This window comes from Crinia signifera, chromosome 2 (genome assembly GCF_055691185.1).
Source record: "Crinia signifera chromosome 2, ASM5569118v1, whole genome shotgun sequence".
Classification (NCBI taxonomy): Eukaryota; Metazoa; Chordata; class Amphibia; order Anura; family Myobatrachidae; genus Crinia; species Crinia signifera.
Window position 1 is genome coordinate 309,546,802 of NC_139218.1, and position 25,107 is coordinate 309,571,908.

The 25,107-nt window shown below is 41.8% G+C and overlaps 1 protein-coding gene across 6 annotated transcripts in view; it reads right to left on the reverse strand.

The window, feature by feature from the left end:
* The window catches only part of ELF1 (E74 like ETS transcription factor 1), a 105,171-nt gene that overhangs the window by 22,159 nt on the left and 57,905 nt on the right, over nucleotides 1-25,107 (reverse strand). For 2 of the 6 annotated variants that reach the window (XM_083168910.1, XM_083168914.1), the window contains exon 2: nucleotides 5,318-5,583. In XM_083168910.1, coding sequence (XP_083025036.1) covers nucleotides 5,318-5,389 — 72 coding nt within the window. In that variant the 5' untranslated portion in view covers nucleotides 5,390-5,583. Of the gene's footprint in view, nucleotides 1-5,317; nucleotides 5,584-5,828; nucleotides 5,972-16,935; nucleotides 16,959-18,995; nucleotides 19,122-20,961; nucleotides 21,102-25,107 lie in introns of those variants that run through there. The other 4 variants (XM_083168913.1, XM_083168911.1, XM_083168915.1 and 1 more) reach the window with 4 other exon arrangements.

Genomic DNA, 25,107 nt, shown 5'->3' on the forward strand with positions numbered 1-25,107 from the left:
ATACGCTACTGTTAACTTTATATCTCAAAGGTCTTTTGTAAGAGAATAGCTGTAGGTTACATCCATTAGAATGGAGACTGCAATTGTTTATAATTAAAAAGTACAATTATTAACACCACCTACTGCCACCGGCTTGTGAATAGCTGTAATGAATGTAATGTAACCGTGTACACACTTTATTCAGGAACTGAGTAACAATCTCTTAACAACAAAAGGAATAATTATTAGGCGTCTATGGATCGACATGGGAAAAGGGTAAACACAAAAATGGTCTAAACATGAAAAAGGTCAACATATTTTTCCCACTTTGTTTGGTGTCAACTTGTACATTTAAAAACACTAAATGGACTCCCAATTAGTTTACCACTTTGTCATGCTTTGGGCCTGGTACCTCGCTCTGCTAGCACTGTGCTCAGCACACTTGCCATCCACATACACTACCATTAGAAATGGTATGAAAAAGTTCAAAAAACTAAAAAATTGTAAATAAACTCATTAGAACATTTTCATGTGTCGGCCATTACCATGCCAACTTACTGTCCATGTCGACCAATAGCGGTCAAACTATTGACGGTTGGCCTAATGCATGTTGAATCCAAGTCCGGATCCCAAATTTGGTGTGGTATCCTAAGTCGACATCCAGTATATTGACAGTCTGACATGAAAAGAATGTCAACAGTGTGTGTGTCTCTGCATTCAGAATGTTGACAATATTGTTTTGTCAGGATGCGGTTAGGGTGAAGTTACATTCAAACTGTAAATGTCCACTTTCTGAATGGTCACTCTGATGGGTCAATCCAATTGTGTGGGAAGGGTGCACTTTTCCACAGTGTTTTAACGTCGGCAATGGCACCCACACCCAAACGCACACAAATATACACCCTAATCTGCACAATTTGTGCTGCCTCACATGACTTGTGTGAAACTGGGCCGCTGCCATGATTACGTCACTGCAACAAATAGACTCCTAAAATAGCAAAGTAGACATCCTCATACACAATTCTTTTGTTTATACATATAACTTGTTTTTTAAGTTGAACTCCGTTCTTATGCATGAATCCTTCTATTAGGAGGCTGATAACGACCGTGCAGAAATGCACTATCGCATACAATACATCATATGCTAAAAGACCGCATATCGTATGCGGTCCAGCGGCTCCCCAGTGGGCAGTTGCTGAGGTATCTCCGATCAGAATATGGGGTCCTTGAAGATTTATCTCATCCACTAGAATGGTTATACCTGTAGGTTTTCTTCATTATTTCAGGAAGTAGTTTATTTTATTATATAAAGTTCATTGCAAAGTAGTGGTGTAAGTCACTGATTGCTTCAGAGACCACAAGGCCACTTAGTCCCAACACCACAGCTTCAGAACTGCTTCCTTATTTTGTTGATTCTCCATGTAACATGCTGTCTGACAATAAGGTACTGTAATGGGACATACACACGGGTGATATGAGGGCTATCTCGAAGAGATCTGACAAGATCGCTTAGAACTTAAGCACGGATCGCTCCATGTGTATAACACTTGTGGACGTCAATGCGCAGTCCCAAATGTCGCCATTGTGTGACCAGATATATCCTGCATGCAGGACAAATCTAGTCATCGCCAGTGTGCTCTCCCCAGAGAACATTGGCTGTGACAGATTGCGCAGCACACATCGCTTAGTAATCTATGCAGAGTGAGATCTGTGCTTAACTAGGCCACTCAGCACAAATGCACATTTGCCACATGTGTATGAGAATTTAGACTAGACAATATTATTGTTGGCACACTGACTCATATCCTACATTTTCCCATCTGATGTGCAGCACATCAGATGGAAAGATGCAACCTCACTTATGATGGTCATTGTAATTCATCACAAATTTCAAGATTGGCCAATATACATATAGTGCACACCCAGCTTTAAAAATATTTTCCTTTTGAAAACCTCATGCATACCATAGCGATAGAGGTCTTCCTCACCAAGGACAAAGCATAGCAGCATACAAAAGTGATAGTGCAACACCTATGGATCCACCTACTCATAGGCAAAATAAGCTCAAAGGAAAGGCAGCGGCTGAGAAAGAATGGGTCAAGACTCCAGATTTTTGAAGGTCAAGAATAAGTTGATTCTAAATCCTGTGATGGCTTATTAAAAACCTGTGAAATTTCAGACTTGAACATTTTACAGGAGTAATTCTGGATGGCCTCCAAAATACCCACAATATACATCTATTTAATATGCATTGCAGACACAGAGACCATATTAACAGTCATATCACAATCATATGCCTACAGTCCTCATAACATATGTATTACGGGCCACAAAACAAGCACACCACATTTGAAATTGAAGGGTCTAGCAATGTGTGCCCCAAAAAAAAAAAAAACTTAGCCATCACCTTATGACTAGAACCATTTTCATTTTGTTTTAATTTATGCTACACCAAATATATGCTGAAGAAAGATTCCACTTACTGACGAACACAGGGTCCAGACTGGCCCACAGGGGTACAGGGGGAAACCCCCACTGAGCACTGCTACCTGATGGCCCACCTCCTCCTCTAGGGATAAGGGTCAAGAAGATTGTGCACTTGAATTATATAATATTGCACAGGTCCACGGTCCCTTGACATGCATATCTTACTACATAGTAAAAAATTCTCCAGGGTACAATATATTAACTCCTCTTAAATGACAGGGACTAATAATATATTTGTATTAAAAAAAAAGTCTAATGAGCAACCAAAACAAGAAAATGTCCTTCAACAAATAGATTTTAGTTTTGTTGACATTTCCCTACATTATTTTATAGTTTACAAAAAAAGAGGCTCATACAGTATATCACTGTTGATGAAAATTATAACAACTGTCAGCAACTTCGATCACATTAGAACAAAGAATAGTTTCTTGTAATTATAAACCTTTGGCCATTCCAAGGTAGAAACTGTATCCAGATGTGCAGGCCATCAAATTCACCATACAAATTGTGATCCATCACTCTGCTCTCCATGTACCCTGTTCTAGGTTCTGGCTTACTTAGCATTTCAGCCTACTTCATACGTGCATATTAGGTAGGCAAACTAGTATGGGTGATGTAATAGTTAGCACCCTCATCCCAATGATCACTGAGGTGATTTGTGCAATTCCCACCATGGCCCTGTCGGTGTGCGGTTTGTATATTCTCACCAAGCTTGACAGAGTTGCCTCAGGCTACTACGATTTCCTCCCAAGTGGTTCTTAACTGCCATCAAATTCTCTGAATGCTGTGATGAGACAAAGGGTAGAGAGAGGGTCTCTGCTTGTGAGAGAATAAGTGTTGACTTTTCCATTGATCCCCCTGCACGGGTTTGTTTTTAATCAGAATGTTAAGGTTAACAACAGATGTGTGAGTGAAATCAATGAAAAATTGGTGGTCACTTGTCCAGGACAAGTGACCATTTCAATCTCCACTTTGGACAGTAATTAAAACTCCATCCAGGGTATATCAAATCCTCTCACAGGACATAATATACCCAAGTCACAGGAAATCATAACAATTTCCCCAAGCTTTAACTACCAAATAAGTTAGAATACCAATCTTGTGGATCTAATCCGAGAAGCTGCCAGGACTTTTCTCAGGTGCAGGAACATCATATGTCCTGCTTCATGATGGGAAAAACCAACAATGGACATGGACAAACAGGCCTGTTAAGGTGGCCATACATGCTGCAATAGCAGCGTATGATGCGTGCTCCTGCGGGCATCGCATCGCACAGTACAAAAAGTATGTGCTGCACATACTTTTTGTACTGCTTTCAGATTGCATGGCACGCACATTGCATGCAAAACGCAGCATGTATGGGCACTCACTGAGGAAGGATCGTGACGATCCGAAACTAGTTTGGCGTGTCTTGCCACGTTCGTATCTACCCGGTTGGACTACAGTGATTCCTGCACCCCCTTGGACGGCACCTCCAGTTCCGGAGCTGGACTGTTTTTCCACTAGACCAGCGGTTTCCTGATATTGCCCTGGGATCATTGTTTTATATGCTTTTAACCCCCAGCTAAATGTGAGTGTACATCCCTAATAAATAGTGTGTTTTTAAAAACGTTATGCACCATTTGTGTACCTTTTCTCTCTTACATGTCTGGAGGAGCTAAACAGCATCACTTATTCCTATTGGGATTCTGATTTATATGGTATGGAAGGATCAACCAGATTTGCATGGTGACTATAAGGAGGACCTTTTTGAGCGCAGTGTGACTTGCTTATTGCACATTCATCCATTATCCTTTGAGGTGGTGTTAGAATAACACCTCTAGATGGTTACCTGCTGCCTTAAAAGTTATATTTGCGCACTTTTTGCACTCAGTCACTTTACTGTTAGCGTATAAACAATGGCCACCCTGAATAACCAGATTGCCAATGTTCACGCAGTTGATTAAATGGAGAGTATCCGGACAAAGCAGCAGATCACAGAAGAGTATTTGTACATAAAGGTGCCTCCTATGTATGTATCATGTGTACTTCACATGTTTGCAATCTCAATGCAAACATGTGGTATACTGGTATACAAAGCAGTTGTATACCAGTGCATTATGTGTTGTTCAGGCCTACAGTGTTATATTAATTGAAATGTAATATCTGTAGAGCAATGTATATTTTGAGGATATTATTTTTACCTCAGTGTTTATTAGGAAATCCAGTATAAAATATCATGATAAATCTGAACAAAATGAGGTCAACATTTCTGCCAAATAGTGATCATATAGTGAACCGCTAACCTCTGCTGTGTATAGTAGCTTCACTCTCTAGTGGTTTACACCTGGCTCTATACTGAAGATACTGTATGTGCCCTAAACCAGCATCACAACATCATCAGGTGGCATATTTCAATGATGCCAGAGCAACAAAAACAAACAGTCAAACATCACACTAAGTTGTTGAAGTCACAGAGGATTTCTGGAACTTGTACAAAAGCACTCCGGGGTAGATGTACGAAGCAGTGATAAGGGAGGAGAAGTGAGCGAGAGGAGAAATGATAGATGTTACATCAGTGATGATTGGTTGGCATGGGCCACTTCTCCTTCCTTATCATATTCATTACCCCTCAGTCTCTAACCTTATTGCCGGCCACAGATGTCCTCGGTGATCATTAGGCTCTAAAAACAAAATCTGTTGGTATTGTACCATATCTGATCTATCACATTTGAGACGTGTCTTTATCTGAAATGGAACCTTTAGTTATATCTGAAGAATGGATCATGAAGCAATGGTTCTCAGATTAGTGCACTGTATATTGCAGCCCATACATTTCACAAGACAGGAAAACCACAATGGGGCCACCAACCTGGTGATCATCCTCCATGACATTACTTGCAAACTCGAACACCAGTTCATTTGGTTGCACAGCAGTAGCCATCCTAGTGCATCCCCTTCCCACAGCTCCTCATGAGAAAAATAGTGATACTGGCTTCTTCCAAACAGCGTTGCAGGCAAATGTAAGTGCTTCTTTCAGGTAGTTACAGGAATATTACACAGCCGTGACGTCAATCTTCCTTTAGTGAATAAGCAAAGATTCTTCTTAAGCTTCTGTTGTCATTTGATTGTCAGGAGCTGCAAGAAATCAGGGGGAAAAAGAAACAAAATTAAATATGAATTTGGCTTTGGAATATTAAAGTTGTGACAAAAGAAAGCTCATGTTTATCATGACAAAACAGTAGATAAATGATAATAAACACAGTACATTAAAACTGATCAATTTCGGATTAGTAGAACCATCTATGGCTAGAATAGGCAGTTTTATAAGAACACTAGTAATAGAAAATGTGCCGGCTGCCATGGTGGAAAATGCAGAATACCTGTTATTTAATGTTCTGTAGCCGCGGTAGCAAAAAATAGACAAAAGCATAAAAACCTGTGGACTATGGATTCCCTGCATTTTTCAGTTCTTGTTTGCACTGTAAAACTTATTCTTATCACAAGAACAAGCTTGTGAACTACAGGAAGGAAACAGCAATGACCACGTCATGGCAAACGAGAACATGCAAAGATCTGCACACCACAAGCACTCCACCCCAGACACACTGCGAGAAAACACTGTAGAATGGAAACAGCTGTATTGCAGAAGAGTATGACTGGAATCTCCCTGCTAAGACTATTGTAAAACATTCAACTCTGGAGGGGAGAGCTGCCCTTGAAAAAGCACACAGTAAATTATTTTCAGCTGATAGGAGACCCTTTGTTGCAGCGGTCCACAACAGACACTCCCATCACAGTGCACTGCAGAGGTTAAAGAACTAGAAGTATCTACTCAACTGCTATGTTCACAATTTTACAGTTTTATACAAAGAGGACAGATGAGGTTTTAAAGGCAGCTTTGCCAATACATACACATCGACTCAGATGAAAATTAACATTTTTGCATATGAAAGGATATTCCAGTGGAGTTGTGACTGCCAAAATGGAAAGTATGAATTAAAACGTATAAGGGAAAACTCTTGAGGAAGATGGTGGGCACTTTAACCAACATCTGCAAGCTGCATAGTGTTATGTGCAGATGTTTGTCAGTAGGGTAATGGAACCGTATACAGGCTTGGGAGGGAGAACATAGAAATCTATGATCTCACCACTGAGTGGCCTGCCTTTAGTTAGATAAACAGACAGCTAAATGAGGCACATTCCAACTGAAACCATAATTATCCATTAACATGATAAGGATGGATGGTAAATATTTTACCCTGCTTCAAATGCTCCACCAAATTAACTCGTTCTGTGCCACAAACAAGTGCAGCGATCACTATATTATTTTTCTCACAATGTTTGTGAGATCAGTGTTTAGGCCTATTTACTGGATGTTATGCAATGAGATACAGAAGATAGAAGGAATGAGGAGGGTCAGCTGAAAAGACAAAACCAGGTACTTACAACATCAACAAAATGAATACTGATCAACACTATGGGGTCAATTTACAAAGATGGGCGTTCTATTAAAGACGGGAAGCTCCCCATTGTAACCAGTAAGATTATATCTATTATCTTCTAGGAGGTTTAAAATATATAAGTAGAATTTGATTTGTTACTATGGGCAACGGGCCTGATTCTAGTTGATGCGCTCCCAAGCGAATTCGTACGGGAGTGCAATGTTTTTTGTTCTACGCATGTGCTGTGTGCCAATGGCCATGGCAAATAGTGTTCGCAGGGTGCTCTCTCTCACACACACACACACACACACACACACACACACACACACACACAGTGCAGACGGGGGAGCGGCAGGTCGGGGGATGAGCCCATGGGAAGTCCCGTCATTCCACTGGTGTTCCCATGAAAACACTGGGCATTCTCATGATAATGGCCTGATAACGTGGGTGCCGGCAGCTGACATCACCGGATGTCAGCTGCCGCCCTGTCCTTGTACAGGACACACGCAAAGCTAAGACACCTGAGAGTGTCTTCGTTTTGCGTGAACGCCACATAACATTCGATGGTTGCCGACCATCAAATGATGTGGTCCTTGCCTCCTAGGCTGTGAATGTATGTTGATGCAAAACATCCATTCAGAGCCGTGCTGGCAAATTCGGCTTGCGAAGGGGGACGGGCGGCAATGTGAGAGGCGGGTGTGCTTAAAAATACACGTAGCACTGCGTATCAAGGAAAATAAGGTCCAACATCCCATCTTCAATAGAAATCCCATCTGGCCTAATAAAAGAATAAAGGTGCCCATAGATGGTACAATTGTTGTGTGTGCGATGAGATGCGCACTCCCGTCACACATCTGCTGCGTATACTTTTTTTACTAGATCTCATCGCATTGCAAAACCTATGCAATGCGATGAGATATTGTATACAATAATTGCACCGTGTATATGCACCTTAACTAAATCACCAGTGTAAAGGTCCATACCCACTGGGAGACTATGCCCAGCGTGTATGGACAGCTATGATCGCTATCATCGCTGGGGGGAAAAGCCACTCACTGCATACACACTGAGCGGCTTCCCCCTGTCCGGCGCCACCAGCAGGGAGAGGGCGGCTTTGCATAGCACAGCACTATGCAAAGTCTTCCTCAAAGCCGCTCATCTGCTGGTATTACCAGCAGATGAGCGGCTTTGCCAGCGATGATGCGGGTGCTGCTCATCGCTGGGACATACACACTGGGTGGCTTTGAGCTGAAAGCAGCTCAAACTGGGTGTTTTGAGTGACTTTCAGCTCAAAATCACCCAGTGTGTATGTGCCTTTAGCACACCAAGATCTCCAGCCGGCCATTTGTGGCACTGTTAGAGGTCACTAGCCAACCCAAAACAAGGGGCGCTCTTGCCTTGAGATGCACACATATGTGCACTTTCTTCTTCAATGAGCTGCTAAAACTTTCACAGATCTGATTAATCCGTGGAAATTAAGAATGTCTAATTGTAAAGCGCAATGGAATATGCTGCGCCATAGCAAAATTTTCACACTGCTTCCATCTACACGACCCAGGATCAGTTAGTGCTTACACCAGTGGTTCCCAAACTTTTTTGAATCACGGCACCCTGAATCAGAGTATCAGAGTATTTTTTTTTACGGCACCCCTAGGCCAAACATTTGTTACCAAGAATAAAAAAATTATAATAATTAAATAAAATAAGTTGTGCTTAAATGTTATCCTTAGGTCCAGTTATGTGGTGAGGAACATGATTCACTTCTGTTTATCCACATTTTTTATAACTGAAAGCCACAAGCACGGAAGGGATCAACAGGAGGAGCAGAGGCCATGGTTCTAATTAACAAGGTCCTCCTTGTTAAGAGGGAAGTGGTTGTTAACGACGCCGATTGTACACACTAGAGGAGATAGTAAAGGATATTGCTTAGAAGGGCCCTTTTGAATGATAGCTTTTACTTTCTTGTCTAGTGTGTTTTTATTTATTCATTGTTTCTTATATAGCGAAGCATATTCCGATGTATGGGGCTTAGGAGTTTCAGTGGGCAAGTCCTTTGTTTTAGACCTACAAAAACACAGGTTCTTTGCATTACAGGCCCATCATTATTAGAAATAATATATGGTAGCATTTTGCAACATGACCACATATCCACCAATGACTAAGCTGCAACTGTCTGATATACAGGGGAGATGCTTTTAGGAGACCTTTGCAGCCATCCTCTCTGCTAGTTTAGTACATTGCCTCAGTTTTGTAAATTATGATTAAAGATGTCCACATGCCATACATTTCGAACAGTCTGACTGATGCCGTTCCAGACCAGGATTATATGGGATGCGGTCATTTGGTCTACTGCATTATGGTCGACAGTCATTAGGTCGAATCCATTAGGTCGACATGCTAAAAGGTCGACATGACTCTAGGTCGACATAATTCTAGTTCGAAAGGTCATTAGTTCGACAGGTCATTAGTTCGACAAGGTCATTAGTTCAACATTGTCTATGTCGACATTCACAAGATCGACATGGAGTTTTCCACTGTTTTTTGAGCCAACATGTGCCGACAGGCGGTATTTCATGCCCTACCATCCACTAGGGCGTGGTGGGAGAATAAAATAGTGTGCCGAGCGTAGCGAGGCACCGTGCTCGACGCATAGCGAGCACAGCGAGCAGCGAGCGATGCGAGGGGATGCAGTGAACTGTGTCCATGTCGACTGTGTTGACATTCAGGTAAAAAAACAGTGAAAAACCCCATGTCGACCTTGTGAATGTCGACATAGACAATGTCGAACTAATGACCTTGTCGAACTAATGACCTGTCGAACTAATGACCTTTCGACCTAGAATCATGTCGACCTTTTCCCATGTCGACCTAGAGTCATGTCGACCTTTTAGCATGTCGACCTAATGGATTCGCCCTAATGACTTTCGACCATAATGCAATAGACCAAATGATCCCAACCCGATTATATTTGGCCAAACAAATTAATAAACTGTCCAGAATCAGACTTTTATCATTTGGCCCAAATAATGGAACCCATTTGCGAGGTTAACCAATAACAGCTAACCCCATAGTAAAAGCCACAATTATTTTGTCAGTTTGGTCTATTTTGACTACGTTGGCCAATAAATCACCCCATACCCTTTAATAGGGAGCCCAATCTGCACTTGCTGAAAATTAAACACATACACACCGAAAGTAGGAATAACAGTACTCAGAGGCAGTATAATCAACGATGTGTATTCGGGTCAATGTTTCGGGGATTACATCCCTTCGTAAGGACACACCTACAGCCTATCACAAGCTCAGTAAGAACATTACAGGCAAGCATGTTAAAATGTAAAGCCTAGAACAGTGGTAGCCAACTACGGTCCTCGAGAGCTACCAACAGTTCACATTTTCCAGACAGGTGTTGCACAGGTGCACTCATTACTAGCTGAAACATTTTCAAAGACCCACAGGTGGAGCTAATTACTTCACTTGTGATTCTGTGAGGAGGTCTGGAAAACATTAACTGTTGGTAGCTCTCAAGAACTGGAGTTGGCTACCCCAAGCCTAGAAGGTAACAGCGGCCTGTCGCTGTATCCAAAAATGCACAACTGCTCATTCAGGACACCACACACAGAGAAATTAACCCGCCATGAGGCTGGTGCAAGTGTTGGCAGTGCACCATTGGTGTAACTGAAGAGACACAGATGCAATGCCACAAGACGCTGTAAGTGGGCACCTCAGTATTATGAAAATTGGCTGTGGCTTTACTAGAAGACACAGACGCATTCGACGGAATCAGACTCACTGAGAACTACAGGAACACCTGGAATACAAAGATTGCCTCTAAAAGATGGTTCAGCAAAATATAAGGTAACCAGTCCCATCATTTTTGTTCAAAAGCGAATGCAAAGCCTGATTTCTATTAACTATGGAATCAACAATGATGGGTGCCAATACCTTTTGTCAGTTTCATTTATTTCAGCTCTAAATATGTTTTTTTTTTTCACAGACTCATCCAGGGAGAACGTGTAGACAGTTTATGAAAAGAAATCCATAAGAAACATACTAAGAAAAAACATTGAACCATGTGCCCATCTCCTACTCACATCAGAGGCACCCAACACTAACTATTAGGTCATCTGTATCACTGAGGCACATCAATGATGACAGAAGCTCCTAGTCAGTGTGCGTGTGTGTATGTGCCTGAGGATTATAAAATACATTTGTGTTATCACAGCAAAACTTGGATGATACAATAAGATGGGACAGGCTTAATTAATAAAAAAACAATGCAAGTATGCAGTATCCTATAGCAACCAAAATATATTGTACAAGCTAGTAAGACTTTTGTTAACGAAGTGAAATGCAGTTGAAAGCAATTAGTAAAGACCCATACACACTATGCGATGTTGAGTGCAAAGTAAGCTCACTTTTGCAGTTCTGAGCTACTTTGAGCTCAAAATCGCCTAGGTGTGTATTGGCGGTCGATGAGCTCTAATGCATGCTCCTGCATCATCGTCGACCGCCGCCGTCTGTCGGCCTGTGTGTATGCACCTTATGTTTTGTGTATTTTCTCAAAACACTTTACTTGCAAACAAGCTATACACAGTGTGAAAGCCACCTGCTCCCTACTGCACAAAAAGCCTGCAATGTTTTCAGATTCACAGACTGAGAAAGCCTGATGGCAATTACTGCCTTGCCTCATGTCTATTTGCTGTTGGTGTTATAAAGATATTTATTTATTTATTAACAGTTTCTTATATAGCGCAGCATATTCCGTTGCGCTTTACAAAGGGGACAGTGATACAACAAAACAGGGTATTTACAGATAGTCAAAATGTAGGAGGGCCCTGCTCGCAAGCTTACAATCTTGCACCGATTCGGTTACTAGGACAGGTCTGGACATATACTGTATCTGCCAAACACTATAAACCTGGGACAAAGATTAGGAGTCTATCATGTTTATATAGTAATGCACTGCCATTATTTTATTTATTTATAAAGCACCAGAGCATGTGTACCCCCAATTAGTGTAGCACTTCACTCGCCATGCTCCTGGTGAGGTGCCTTGCTGTGCTCGGAACACTTTACCATTCCCAATCTGAGTCCACATGGATGGAACAGCATTAAAAAGTTTTTGTTTGTTTTTTAAACTCCATTGCATGCGTTGACCATTGCCATAGCAACCTAGTCAATGTTGACATTTTGGTGTCAATCTAGCAATAGTCTACATACATTATCTGGATGGTTCACAGATGTCTTTCATACGGTTTGTGTATAGTCCCATTTCCTATGGCTGAAAAATGACATGCACACAAACAACTACATTGCACTATATGTGATCAATAACAGACTACACAAAATCATCTGTGACTTTACTTGGAAGGGTCACTAGTCTTTAAGCAGTACTCTTATCATGCTGAAGTGAATATACAATAATTGTTAAAAGTCTACAATTACATCAGTGTTTTATCGGAGGTGCCATGTAACAAATCACTACAGATAGAATGGTGCCAGTTTATCGTGTTGCCGTCATTTGGCGTGAATGGCAGATACATGGAGCCTTGTGTTTTTGCAGACAACAGGAGACCTTGGAAAGTGTTGCAGGTGATTTTTATCAAGATTGTTCGGCTTTTGCTTTAGGTCCAGATCTACAAATACATGTGTCTCGCCCAGTAACAATGCTGGCTATCATCACTGTAAGTGGAGAAACAGGTGAGGCCTGTTCGGTCAGTGGCTAAAGTGACGTGCCCAGAATGAGAAAAGCAAGAGGCACCCTTATACATGACTGGCCTAGCATTAGTTAGAATATAAAAGACACGTCTTAAAGGATGCTTCACCCAAATCAAAAGGTTCACCATTTGCCAGTAAGATTTGCTTGTGAACCAATGAGTACTAGGATGCCAACTCACAATAGCATTCTAGAAAGAAAAAAAAACGTTATTCTTCGACTAAAGCATGTCTTAATGTCTCAATTAAAATTATTCTACTTTTATTTTTAGTTTAGTTGCTTTAACAAATCTGAAACTGCGATTGTAGTTTACACTGCGCACATGCAAACTGGAAAGTGAAAGTACCAGGCACCAGTCTGTCATAGACTAAATGCTGACGTGTCCACAAAGTCCACCTAGACATTATGGGACCCCACTCCATCTCAACACATTTTCTTTAGTAATAGAGCTTTTGACTGTTTGATAAATTGTATATTAGCATATGCCTCTTCACTGAGGTATATCCGACTGGAATAGGTATGTTCAGTTGACACACTGTCGATTGCAGAATACGACTTACGTGTAATGTTATTTATAGCATTTTTATTGTGACTATTCTAATGCTGGGTACACATCTGGAAACTACCATACTCCCGGGTGCGGGTCGCCATCGGATCGGACCCGCTCATGGCGCACATCATGAGCGGGTCGCGCCCCCCGCGTCATCGTGAGCGGGTCAGAAGAAACACGGATGACCCGCTCACATCGTGCACCGTGAGCGGGTCGTCCTGGTGTGTATCCCGCATAACTATAACATAATGGTAAAGCATAACCTTTATAGTTGTAATGCAGATACTAATTAGGCCTTAATATTACTACAGGTCGAGTATCCCGTATCCGAGTATCCGTTATCCGAATTATTCCGAAATACGGACATTCCAGAAAGTGAAAAAAAAATATTTTTTTGCTAAAAACTCACTGGGGACATTTGTAACAGCATCACTGGGGACATGATATGTAACTGGCACTATATATGTGCAAGACAATGATTGCTTGGCATTCAAATTCAGTGCTGAGATAGTACACACATTTTGTTTCACGTTTTGAAACCTTGTTTTTTGAACAATTAAAATATATTTGTGTGTGTTTTATGTGGTAATAAAATATATTTGTGTGTATATTATGTGTTTATACAGCATACATGCAAGATACTTCAAAATACATCATTGAAATATTAAAATATTCCGAAATACGGAATAATCCGTTATCCAAAATTCTCCTGGTCCCGAGCATTTTGGATACGGGATACTCAACCTGTATTGTGTCACTATTTTAGAGTCTCCATTTTGCAGGTGACATTTTGACAGCATAACGGTCAACCCAACATACCTATCCCCATTCCAGTGAGGGATTATTCAGTGACATTACAGTTCTAATGCTTTAAACAACATTACTACCACATCTTCATTCTGTGGTATACATTTTGGGGGGTATTCAATCCCTGGCAATATTTTTCTGACAGAGGGAAAGCTCATCAGTTTCTGACAAGATTAGATTGTATTGACCTGGACTGCACCAGGTTGCAATTGGTCACCTATACCACGTTGTCGGCAATTTGGGGCCACGTGTCTAAGCCACATATAAAAAGTTATATTGTTGTAGACATACCCAAGTGTAATGTCCACTTAAAAAATAAAAAAATAAAGGGACATTGCTCACCACAGGGATTTTGACGCAACCCGAATTGTTCGTCACAACATATATAAATTGGGTCACACTTTGCATTACAGCAGGTTTTTTTCTTCACTAGTGCAAAGCTACAGAGCTCACAAAAGGTGAAAGAAACACCTCCCAGTGTTGCAATGACATTTGGCGCATAGATTTATCCTTTATTCTCCCTATGTACTGCTTATTCCACTCTCATTTAACCGTAACAATTCAGATCATAAGAAGACACAAGCATAGGTAGCAACCTCTCACCCACAGACATTGTAGTGATCTGCAGTTACGGATACTCTGAGAAACTAACAGCACCTAGTGTGGGTGGGGCTTATGACGGATAATGAATTATTAGTCTTGCGTGCTGATTCCTGGACACCATGCTGCCTATACCAAGTGTTATTTTTAGATGCTGTAGCTCAAATACAGTACAAGCCATAATAAATGTAATACACATTTATACAGTAAGACATTTCGTACAATTAAAAAAATATTGTAACCATCGTATATAAAAGGGCCTTCCCGCTTGTGAGCGCTTACAATTTATGGGCCCCGTTACAGAGAGCTTGCAGTCTTAAAACTTCAGACATGCTTTTATATTATGCCTGACCTAAAGAGTTATTGTTTGAAGATCACATACAACGCCGTTTTCTATGTTCTATTGTATTTTTAGCCTATACCAGAATCCTTCCTGACAGAATACCTTGCCAGGGATTCCCTTCGTTGTTGCACATACATGTAGCTGAACCCGGTGTCACCAACTGTGTGGGCCACTCCAGAGCAAAGACTCAAGTGCCAGGCTTCTTACCGGTAAACGTGTTTACAGAGAAAACCCAATATATCAAACCACTCCAAGCCTAGATGCTCTTTTCTATATCAGCTTTATAACACAAAATATCATTTTATAGAGATTCTATTAGACCTTTGGCAGACAAGGTTTGTGTCAGACCTGACCAAGTGATAAAATGGTTCCATACTGGATCATGTTCAGACTACATATTGTGATTGGCATACTATTAGTTTACTGCTTTCCCCAATGGGAACAGAATAACTACGAGTCATGTATCAAAGCCTGCATACAAATAGATTTGTGAGAGATAAAGTAGCAGCTAATCAGCTCTCACCTCATTTTTCAAACGCAGAAGTAAAGCCCCATACTCACTAGACGAGAAAGTAAAAAGGGCCCTTCGGAGCAGTATCTTACTCAATACCGTTAATGAGGTATTGGGTAAGATGCTCACCCATTATTATCAAACAACCCCCCCCCCCCCCCCCTCGTGTGTTCAGCACAGATGAGGGAGGGAGGATCTCACCTATGAGGCCTATGCTGCAGCATAGAAATCACTCCCCCACCCACCTGCATCAGCAAGTGTATATACGAATGCCAAGCCGGCACCGCACCACACTATTGCTGAGTGCACCCACCGCTGATTGTTTACCAGACTTTAGGATCTGGTTGACTGGAACTTTCTCTCTCACACTTTAAACTGTTTTAGCTTGATTACAAAAATAAACCAAAAAAAATACTAAGTCTGCCCTAAAGGAATTCCGCAGAGCACCATATTCGTAAATACGGTGGAGAGTTTATATAGCAGTTTTCCTATGCGTTTATTTTTAAGCTATGTTAAATATATTTAATTCAAAGCAGAATATATATTAGTTAAATTGACAATTGCACCAAAAAAAAGATGCTTGAGCAAGCAAAAGGCACACATGTAATGCCAACATCAAAACTGACATAACCAAAGGAATACTGTAAAAAGCTGTGTCATGCTTTGCACACCTGCCTGGCGCTTAGCCAGGGACTGTAGTATTTCTTCCAGAGGAACCGGGATAATCCTCAGAGTCCCCACATTTCCAGTTTGTTACTATGAAATCAGTTTTCATGGATTTATTACCATACACTGGTAGATATCGGTACACAAATCATACAGCTTTACTGTACCATTACACAATGTGATCTACAGCTTTGCTCTCCAATATCATAAAGCATAGATGTGGCATAGGTTACATTTTAAAGGGTTCTAGTTTAGGAGATATTTTTCAAAGCAGAGAGAGCGCTACAATTGTGACAGAATACATCAGCCAATCAGCTTCATTTCAGAGGCCGCATTTGAAAAATGACAATTACAGTACAATATGAGTAGATTTGTGGTACTTTCTCTCTCACAATTGTATTGTTCTCCAAGCTTTGATAAGTACCCCCATCTAAAACACAGAAATAGATATGGATAGAAAGCCGAGTTATGGTGGGTTTGTGACATACTAGATCAGCTCCACAGGACTTTTGCCAGAAGGGCGTCACACAACTACACAGACTATCACACACTCATTACAGCAGTTTTGTATAATAACAAGAGCCTTTTACATCAGTACGATAGGGGACATCTTATACCTATGCCATCAGATACACACAGCACAGACTACACAATGGTCCACAATACACACAGTAACATGGATCGCCTTTTAGTTGCATCTTTAAATCATCTTTCTGTGTAACTATATTATACACAAATGTATAGCACTGTGCTGAACGCATTCCTTATAACACACCTGTAAAACCAAGCACCAGATCTATCAGATATAATGCTGGTTTACAATCTTTTGATGAAGAAATTGCCCCTTACCTACAACACGGAGGCCAGCGATGGGCAGATCAGACACATCTCTGCCCCTCATTCCTATTTTCAGTTTGGAAATGACAGCAATCACCAGTCACAGCCCAGGGAGGGCCGGCTGCTATTACTGAGAAGGACCTGAAATTCCAGTTCTCTTACATTGCTGCTTTCCTGGGGAGGCTGGCCCGGCCTGTGGTGTCAGGTTGCACAGAGCCAGCATTTGTAGCACCTTCCAAAACAAACATATCACATACCTAGATGTGCCTATACCTGTTGACTTCATACTTAACCCTTTCCTTGCTGTACCAGAACCCCAAACAGTGCGCCTTTCCAAACAATTACATATTATTTCAAATATTTGTAGTAGATAGATCTAAGCATGCGACCTATCATTCTAGTAACTATTATACAATTGAATTGTAGTCCACTTAAAAAAGGACTCGTACCATAAATGACTCTGCTCAAGAGATTGAATAAATGAAACCACTGATATACTACACTCTTCTTATGTGTGACCGGAAACAACAAGCACTGCAAAGTTCCTGGCCCAGATAGATGACCATAGATGTGAAACTACAATGACGGTAAATACTGTACAGTATATATACTGTCATTTCAGAAGGTCTGTCCATTCTCCTCAATGCATGTGAAGTAGAATCTTGTGCATGTCCAGGTTCCAATTGCACGCGCAATCATTTATATTTATTTCAGGTTCCTGAATTATGGTTATTTGTGTTAGTCATTACAGTACACTAAAGTTTTCATCCAAGTCCATCAAGTGGAAGGCCCAGTCTCACTGGGTCAAAGTTCTGGTAAACACTAACAGGAGGTCCAAGCAGGACCCAAATCCCTTGCTATGTCTCAAAGATCAAATGTTTTGACTGAGTAGTTTTCAGCCAAATCCATCCAGTGGAAGGCCCAGAACAAGCTCCATGGGTCAAAGTTCTGCCCAGTGTGGGGTGTAACTCCCAGAGGCAATGGAGTCACCTGCCTCTGGGCTTCAAGTCCTAGAGAAGCACCTGTACACAGTGGGATCCAAGTGAGAGACTGATGCTCTTCCAAATGAGCTCTGTAATGCACCCACTTCTGCTGCAGAGTAAATGCCTCCCAACTTCTGACCCCTCTGAAGAGGGACACTCTTGTGCGCTGAAAAGAGGGCATGGCCTATGCAAATGAGAGCACCATATGGTCCCGCACCTATTTTTCACCCTCTGCGCTGCTGAATAAACTTTGTGCGCATTCGCTCAGCATCTGTTCCCTTCAGACTGGGGGTGACTCCCAACTGTGTGTTCCCCCCCCCCCCCCACCGCCGCGTGACACTACTGGCCGCAGGCGGAGGGACGGGACTCGAATGCGATTTATTGCATGTAAAATGGCAGCAGTGGGTGGGCAGCGGAGATTGACTGGGTCCAGGCAGCAGCAGGGAGCACGTAGAGGCATTTACCACATGGGGCGGGAACGGCTACAGAATTTATTAAAATATTTAGAATTCTCTCAGCCAATCAGCGGCCGTCCAGTCTTTTTAAAAAAAGTTTTTTAATTCAGCAGCTGCTTCCCGCCCCGCATGACAAATGCCACGACCAGCTCCCCATCTCTGTCCAGACCCCGCTGCTGCACATAGGTGTGTGCCAGTGGTGCTTCACCGCTGGAACACTCCTACGGATCGGACCAACACATTGTGGGTGCTAAAAAGCATTCGTGATGTGCTGCTGATAGGGGTGATCTGACAGATTGAACCTGCAGTAGGTTCAATGTGTAGGGTCCGATCCGATATGCACAGGACCGCACATCGGGTCGGAGGGGATGTCAAACACATCCGATTTGTCGGGATTGGACAAAATTGGTGTACGGGCACATTTAATCAGCTTTGTACCCCTTCTAACACCTGCAATAGGTGACAGGATAGCTTCCACCTGGTGTCACTAAGCATGCACTGCAGGATGCGACTGTGCACCCGCTGCTGGACTGTGAGATGGGATGCTGGTTCACTGCTTCAGGTTGCTGAATCTTGTGAGTGAGTTCCAGACCCACCGGCTGTTGGAGGAAGAGGGCATCAAATTCCAACTTACCTCCGGGTGACTGGGATGAATTTACGCCTCTAGCCCAGTGTAATCCAATGGGAGGTCAATCCAGAACCCGAGCAAGGAGCTAACAGAACCATCTTACATTTTGCAAGAGTGAACGAATGCGAAAATGGACAAACAAACCAATTAATTTTCTATACAAAATATTTACCATCATTGTCCCACTGCAAGTGAGATGGGGTTACCATGCATTTGTAGAATGAGGTTACCATGCATTTGTAGAATGTACCTAGTGTTTAACTACATCTGCACTCACTGTATCAGCGTCCATTTGCCACATGTAGATTAGTTTTAAAGAATGTAATGCAACCTATACCAGTAGTATCATTATTTATCGCTGCATTTCGCCTCCTCCGAATGTTTTCTTTTCTCTTTCACTGGCCGCCTGACAATAGTTAGCTAGTGGTGTCAATTTTGCAGAAAAAATATGTAATTTCTTACAGTTGCGTCCCCTTTTGTTAAATAGGGCACTTTTTAAAAAGGATCACCAAGCTTGAATGGCTGTTTTTGTGGTGGCGTGTTAGCCCTGTGGTTCTCAACCTCAGTCCTCAAGGACCCCCAACAGTGATTCTGCATGTCTTCCATGTCTCCACACAGAATCACAGGTGAAATAATTAGCTCCACTTGTGATCTTTTAAAATATGTGTCAGAGAGTAATGAGTGCACCTGTGCAGCTGCCGGGTGACCTGGAAAACATGCACTGTTGAAGGTACTTGAGGACCGAGGTTGAGAATCACTGTTAGCCTAATCAATCACACTGTATATGTATTATTGTAGACATTCTTTTTATCATACGAACTGTAGGGTCCCCATTAGGTCCGCAATGCAATACAAAAACCTAAAGCAAATATAGTACCACAATATACCACAAAATGGTACAATGACATGGTTCCCACGTGTGTACGTAAGCAGATTTATGGACTTTTGTAAATAGTTGCTTATTGCATCAGATCAATCTTCTATATACAACTAGGATGGTAGAATCTTAGTAAGGGAGCACTTCTTCCCCTTGATGTTAATGTTCTCTGAGTACAATACATGTATCCTAGGTGATGCCGGAAAATAATGTTAAAATTAAATTTTTAGATGCTGATAGCGGGTACTTATCCATATTACTTAGGCAAATAATGACTTTTCATTGCTACCTTAGTAGAGGTTTCATCATTTTATATTTTGCAATATGTTCATTACCACAAGAAGAACTATTATTGCACAACAAAATAAGAAAAAAAGGAAGAGTGCTGAAGATGGGGATAGGCGTGCCCACTCAGCAGAGATTTAGGTAGCACAGCACTGACAGGGGCGTGGCCTCTTACTTCAGCAACTTAGGTTTATGCTTCAATATAGAACAAGTTTAAAATAAATCCAAATGCCACAAATCTCACTCAACTTTTCTTATGTACAGTTGAACTTATTTGTGCTATAAAATAATTAGGAGTCCAGCCATTTATGTACACATAAATGGCTGCACTGATAGTGAGGTGGTCTGTCAGTTATTATAAAATGTGAGTAGCATTACTTTATAACCATAAGTTGGCGACCCTCCCTGGACAGCCAAGAGGCCGCAGAAAATTGGGTGGCCCGCCAGAAAGGTGGGCAAATAACCCCCACATACCCCTTACCTCAGACTCCCACTTACAGAGCACCAGAGGGTGGATCAAGGGGAACCGGATTACGCAATGCACGCTGAAAGGTGTCATTTTAGGCCCGCTATACATTGCCTGTTTTTGAGGCACTGTATATGATGGGTGGCAGGGCCACAATGACTTAATCATACCACCATGCCCACCCTCTCCCCAACATCTCTCTGAAGATGGTATGTATAAATATAACAATGTAGTAAAGTGTCATGAATATGAAAAACTGTTTTTGGACAGTGTTAATATACCATATACCTTTGAAAAAGCTGCCCCTTGTTGACAGTGAAACGCATCAGGAGCTGCTTACGAACCTGCCCCTAACTGTCACTTTACGTATTTGCACTTTACTGGAGATCCAACCAGCCGCTTTATTGGAGGACTTTTCTGTAAGATTCAGATTTACAGTGGACACTTTCCCTTTCTTCACCAGCAAAGGAGGATACAGCTGAAATGCAAATGGTAATTTTATCTACCTCAAAAAGTTTCCACCTATATGGGAAGTGTACAAATACCTGTTTTCTGACTGGTCCTTTTGTCTACATTTCCATCCTTGGAGGCACAAATAGGAGCAGATCCTAGTAAATTTCACCAACCAAGTGGCTAGGGCAGTGAACATGTTTTTAACCGAAGTATGTTTGTTTTTTTATTATTGTAGGTGTACCATTAAATGTTATTTTTATTGTAAAACTCCTCGTTGGTTTTAGCGCAACTTTAGCTCTCCCTTTTAATACTAATTGCGGAAGTTATATGAAGCTTAATTAAATGAAATATAATATCCCCTTTAGTAAGTAAATGGGAATCATATTTCCTGTGAGAGTCCAAAAGGAGAGATTATTGTAGTACTGCAAACAGACGTCCAGGACTTCATATCAAACAGCCACAGTTATGGTAGCACACCCTGACATTTACACTACCTTTGGCTATTCACCTTGAGCAATGAATCATGAGCTATAGGATATATCCAAATAGCCAAAGTAAATGACAGCAAATGGATTACTCAGGGACTATCCAATTAGCCCTACTAGTGGGAATTCATCAACACATGAAACATGGAGCCTTATTCTAGTTCACTCTTTCTGACAAAATCCTTCTTAGATGGACAAAACCATGTGCACTGCAGGGGGGCAGATGTAAAATGTGCAGAGAGAATTAAATTTGGGTGAGTCATTTTGTTTCTGTGCAGGGTAAATACTGACTGCTTTATTTTTACACTGCAATACAGATCTCACTTTGAAGTAAAACCCCACCCAAATCTAATTATCTCTGCACAAGTAACATCTGCCCCACCTGCAGTGCACATGGTTTTGTCCATCTAAGAAGGATTTTGTCAGAAAAAGTGAACTAGAATAACCCCCATAATCCCTGACAAACTAGATCCCATGTATTATCAGCCAAAACGGGATATAATAGGGTAGCCGGATATTGACCATTGGGCTAAAATTGCGGTAATAGCCCATTTTTATCATACAAAAAAATAAGCACAGCTAACTGGGTGTTGTCGTCCCCATAAGTAAATTCGCCCTTGTAGCTCCAGTACTGGACTTCAACCACACAATACAAATATTACTTCCTCCCAGCACTGATAGACCAATGCTATAAATGGTGCCACAATTATTTAAAGCATTGTGCACACTATGCTATTCGCAGCACCGCCAATAACATTATTATTAATGCTGGTGTTCCCAGAGGAACAATATAGGGCCAACACACTGAACAATATCGTTTAGTGATGTCACCCGAACCCACGCTGAGCATGCGGTAGTTAGAAATCCAGACAGATTTGATGGCATGTCCAGACAACAGGGCTTAACCTGCAGGAGTGCACATTGTCAATAGTGTGTACACACTAGACCAGTGGTAGCCAACTGCAGTTCTCGAGAGCTACCAACAGTTCACGTTTTCCAGAAAAGCTAGCTGCTGCAAAGGTGATCGTTACTCACTGACACATTTTAAAAGAGCCACAGTTGGAGCTAATTACTTCACTTGTGATTCTGTGATGAGACCTGGAAAACATTACACGGTACAATTATTGTATACAATATCGTATCTCATCGCATATCGGTTTTGCGATGAGATGAGATCTAGTACAAAAAGTATGTGCTGCACATACTTTTTTGTACTAGATCTCATCGCAAAATCGAGATGCGATGAAATGTGATATTGTATACAATAATTGTAATGTGTATGGGAACCTTAACTGTTGGTAGCTCTCGAGGACTGGAGTTGGCTACCCCAGCACGATATGGGCGATAATATCATTAACAATAAAGTTATTGTGCATACTGTAAAAAAATAAAAAATGCTCAATCGGTAAGCACATAATTTATTTATTTATTAACAGTTTCTTATATAGCGCACACATATTCTGCAGCGCTTTACAGAGAATATTTGACCATTTACATCAGTCCCTGCCCCAGTGGAGATTACAATCTATATTCCCTACCACATGTACACGCACACACAGACATTCTAGGGTTAATTTTGTTGGGAGCCAATTTACCTACCAGTATATTTTTGGATTGTGGGAGGAAACCAGAGTACCTGGAGGAAACCCACGCAAGTACGGGGAGAATATACAAACTCCGCACAGTTAGAGCCATGGTGGGAATTGAACCCATGACCTCAGCACTGTGAGGCAGTAATGCGAACCATTACACCACAGGTCTTCAACCTGTGGCCCTTCAGATGTTGTGGAACTACATGTCCCAGCATGCCCTGACAGTTTTGGCATGTCCTTATAGGAAAATATGTGGCAATGCATTTTGGAACATGTAGTTTCACAACATCTGGAGGGCCACAGGTTGAAGACCCATGCATTACACCATCTGTACTGCCCTGTAGGTAAATAGGTATTTTAATGAGAAATATATTATATGAAGGTGCTCTGGTCACCAGCTTTTATTAAAAAAAAAAAAAACAACAACCAAGCAGCATTAAGTAATTAGGCCTCTTTTAGTAAAGAAAGAGTTCAAAGTAGCTCTTAATTATACACCTACTAGCAATTATACAGCTAACAGCAGCGAAACCTATAAAGGCTATGGCTGATTAGCTAAGGTTTAATATCCTGCAGTCAAAGGTCAGCAAAATAGTACCCCAAGGAACAGAAGGAAATTATAGAATATTTACCTAGAGATGCAATAACACTTTAAGGTCCATACACACCGGGCGACTATGCCCAGCTTGTATGGACAGCGATAAGGTCAATCATCGCTGCGGGGAAAGCCACTCCGTGCATACACACTGAGCAGCTTTCCCCCTGCCCAGCGCTGACGGAGGGGGGAGGATGGCGCTGCATAGCGCAGAGCTGGCCTGTCCCGGGAGCGACCTGGCAGTTGTGAGGCGAACACCTGACAGTGACATCAGTGCTTGGGGTGGACATTGCCTCCTCCTTATAGTGTGAACAGGACTTGAGTCACTCGACCTGGGATGCCATTCACACAGCACAGCAACCTGTGCCTGACCAGGGATTAACCATTCTTTTAACCCAGGTCAGAATGCTGGGTTACTGGACCAGGGAAATATCAGAAGGCCCTTTCACACCGCACATTGACCCGGCAAAAACTGGTGTCAGACCCTGGTTATTTGTATGATGTGAAAGGATACAGACATTGTAATTATACGATTAAATTATTATACTATTTTACCTTATCTTTAGCAATTTTGTGAAGATAACATTTTGCACAAATCTCAAAGTGCAATACTTATTATTACCGTTTAGCTTTCTTTAGGCTGGAGGTGCTCACATTATCGCACACAATTTACATTTGCGATAAATTTATTTTTAAAAAGTAACTATTCAGTTTCACAGAGTTCCACCAAAAAACCACATCACCTCATAAAGCCATCATTGCCACCACACTGTCGCCATACAGGTCCAAAGCAACCTATGTTTCACAGCTGTATCCTATTACTAACCTCTGCTCTTTCTAATAGTGTGTACAGACGGGCAGATAGGGCTTCCGATGTTCCCGATATAGAGAACATCGGAAGCCATATCGCATGCAAATCGCATGCTTTTTTAGGGCTTGCGAGCCCGATGCACTGCCGATGCGCGCTCCCGTGTGAGCGCAAATTGGCAGCCAGATAGAGAGGGCAGGCAAGACTATATAGTGCAGATCTGCACTATATAGTGTAAATTGTGCCCCTCTAGCATGCTGTGAGATGCGAGTCCCGATGCGATCTGATCGCATTGGGACTCGCATCTCACAGCAGGATCTGCCGTGTGTATACACCTTAAGCTTTAGGGATATGTTAGATGATGTAGTTCCACAACAGCCACTAAAAGGTTGCCTAAACCTCATCTAGCTGCATCATGTGACCACACCCCCAGAACAAGCCACCGATTACAGCAGTCTTCTCTACTTACAGCAATTTCCACCTGTCCTTTGCACACCTGTATCCCTTGACAGAAATTATTTTGCAGAGGCACACTTTTATAGTACAGTGAATTAACAAGC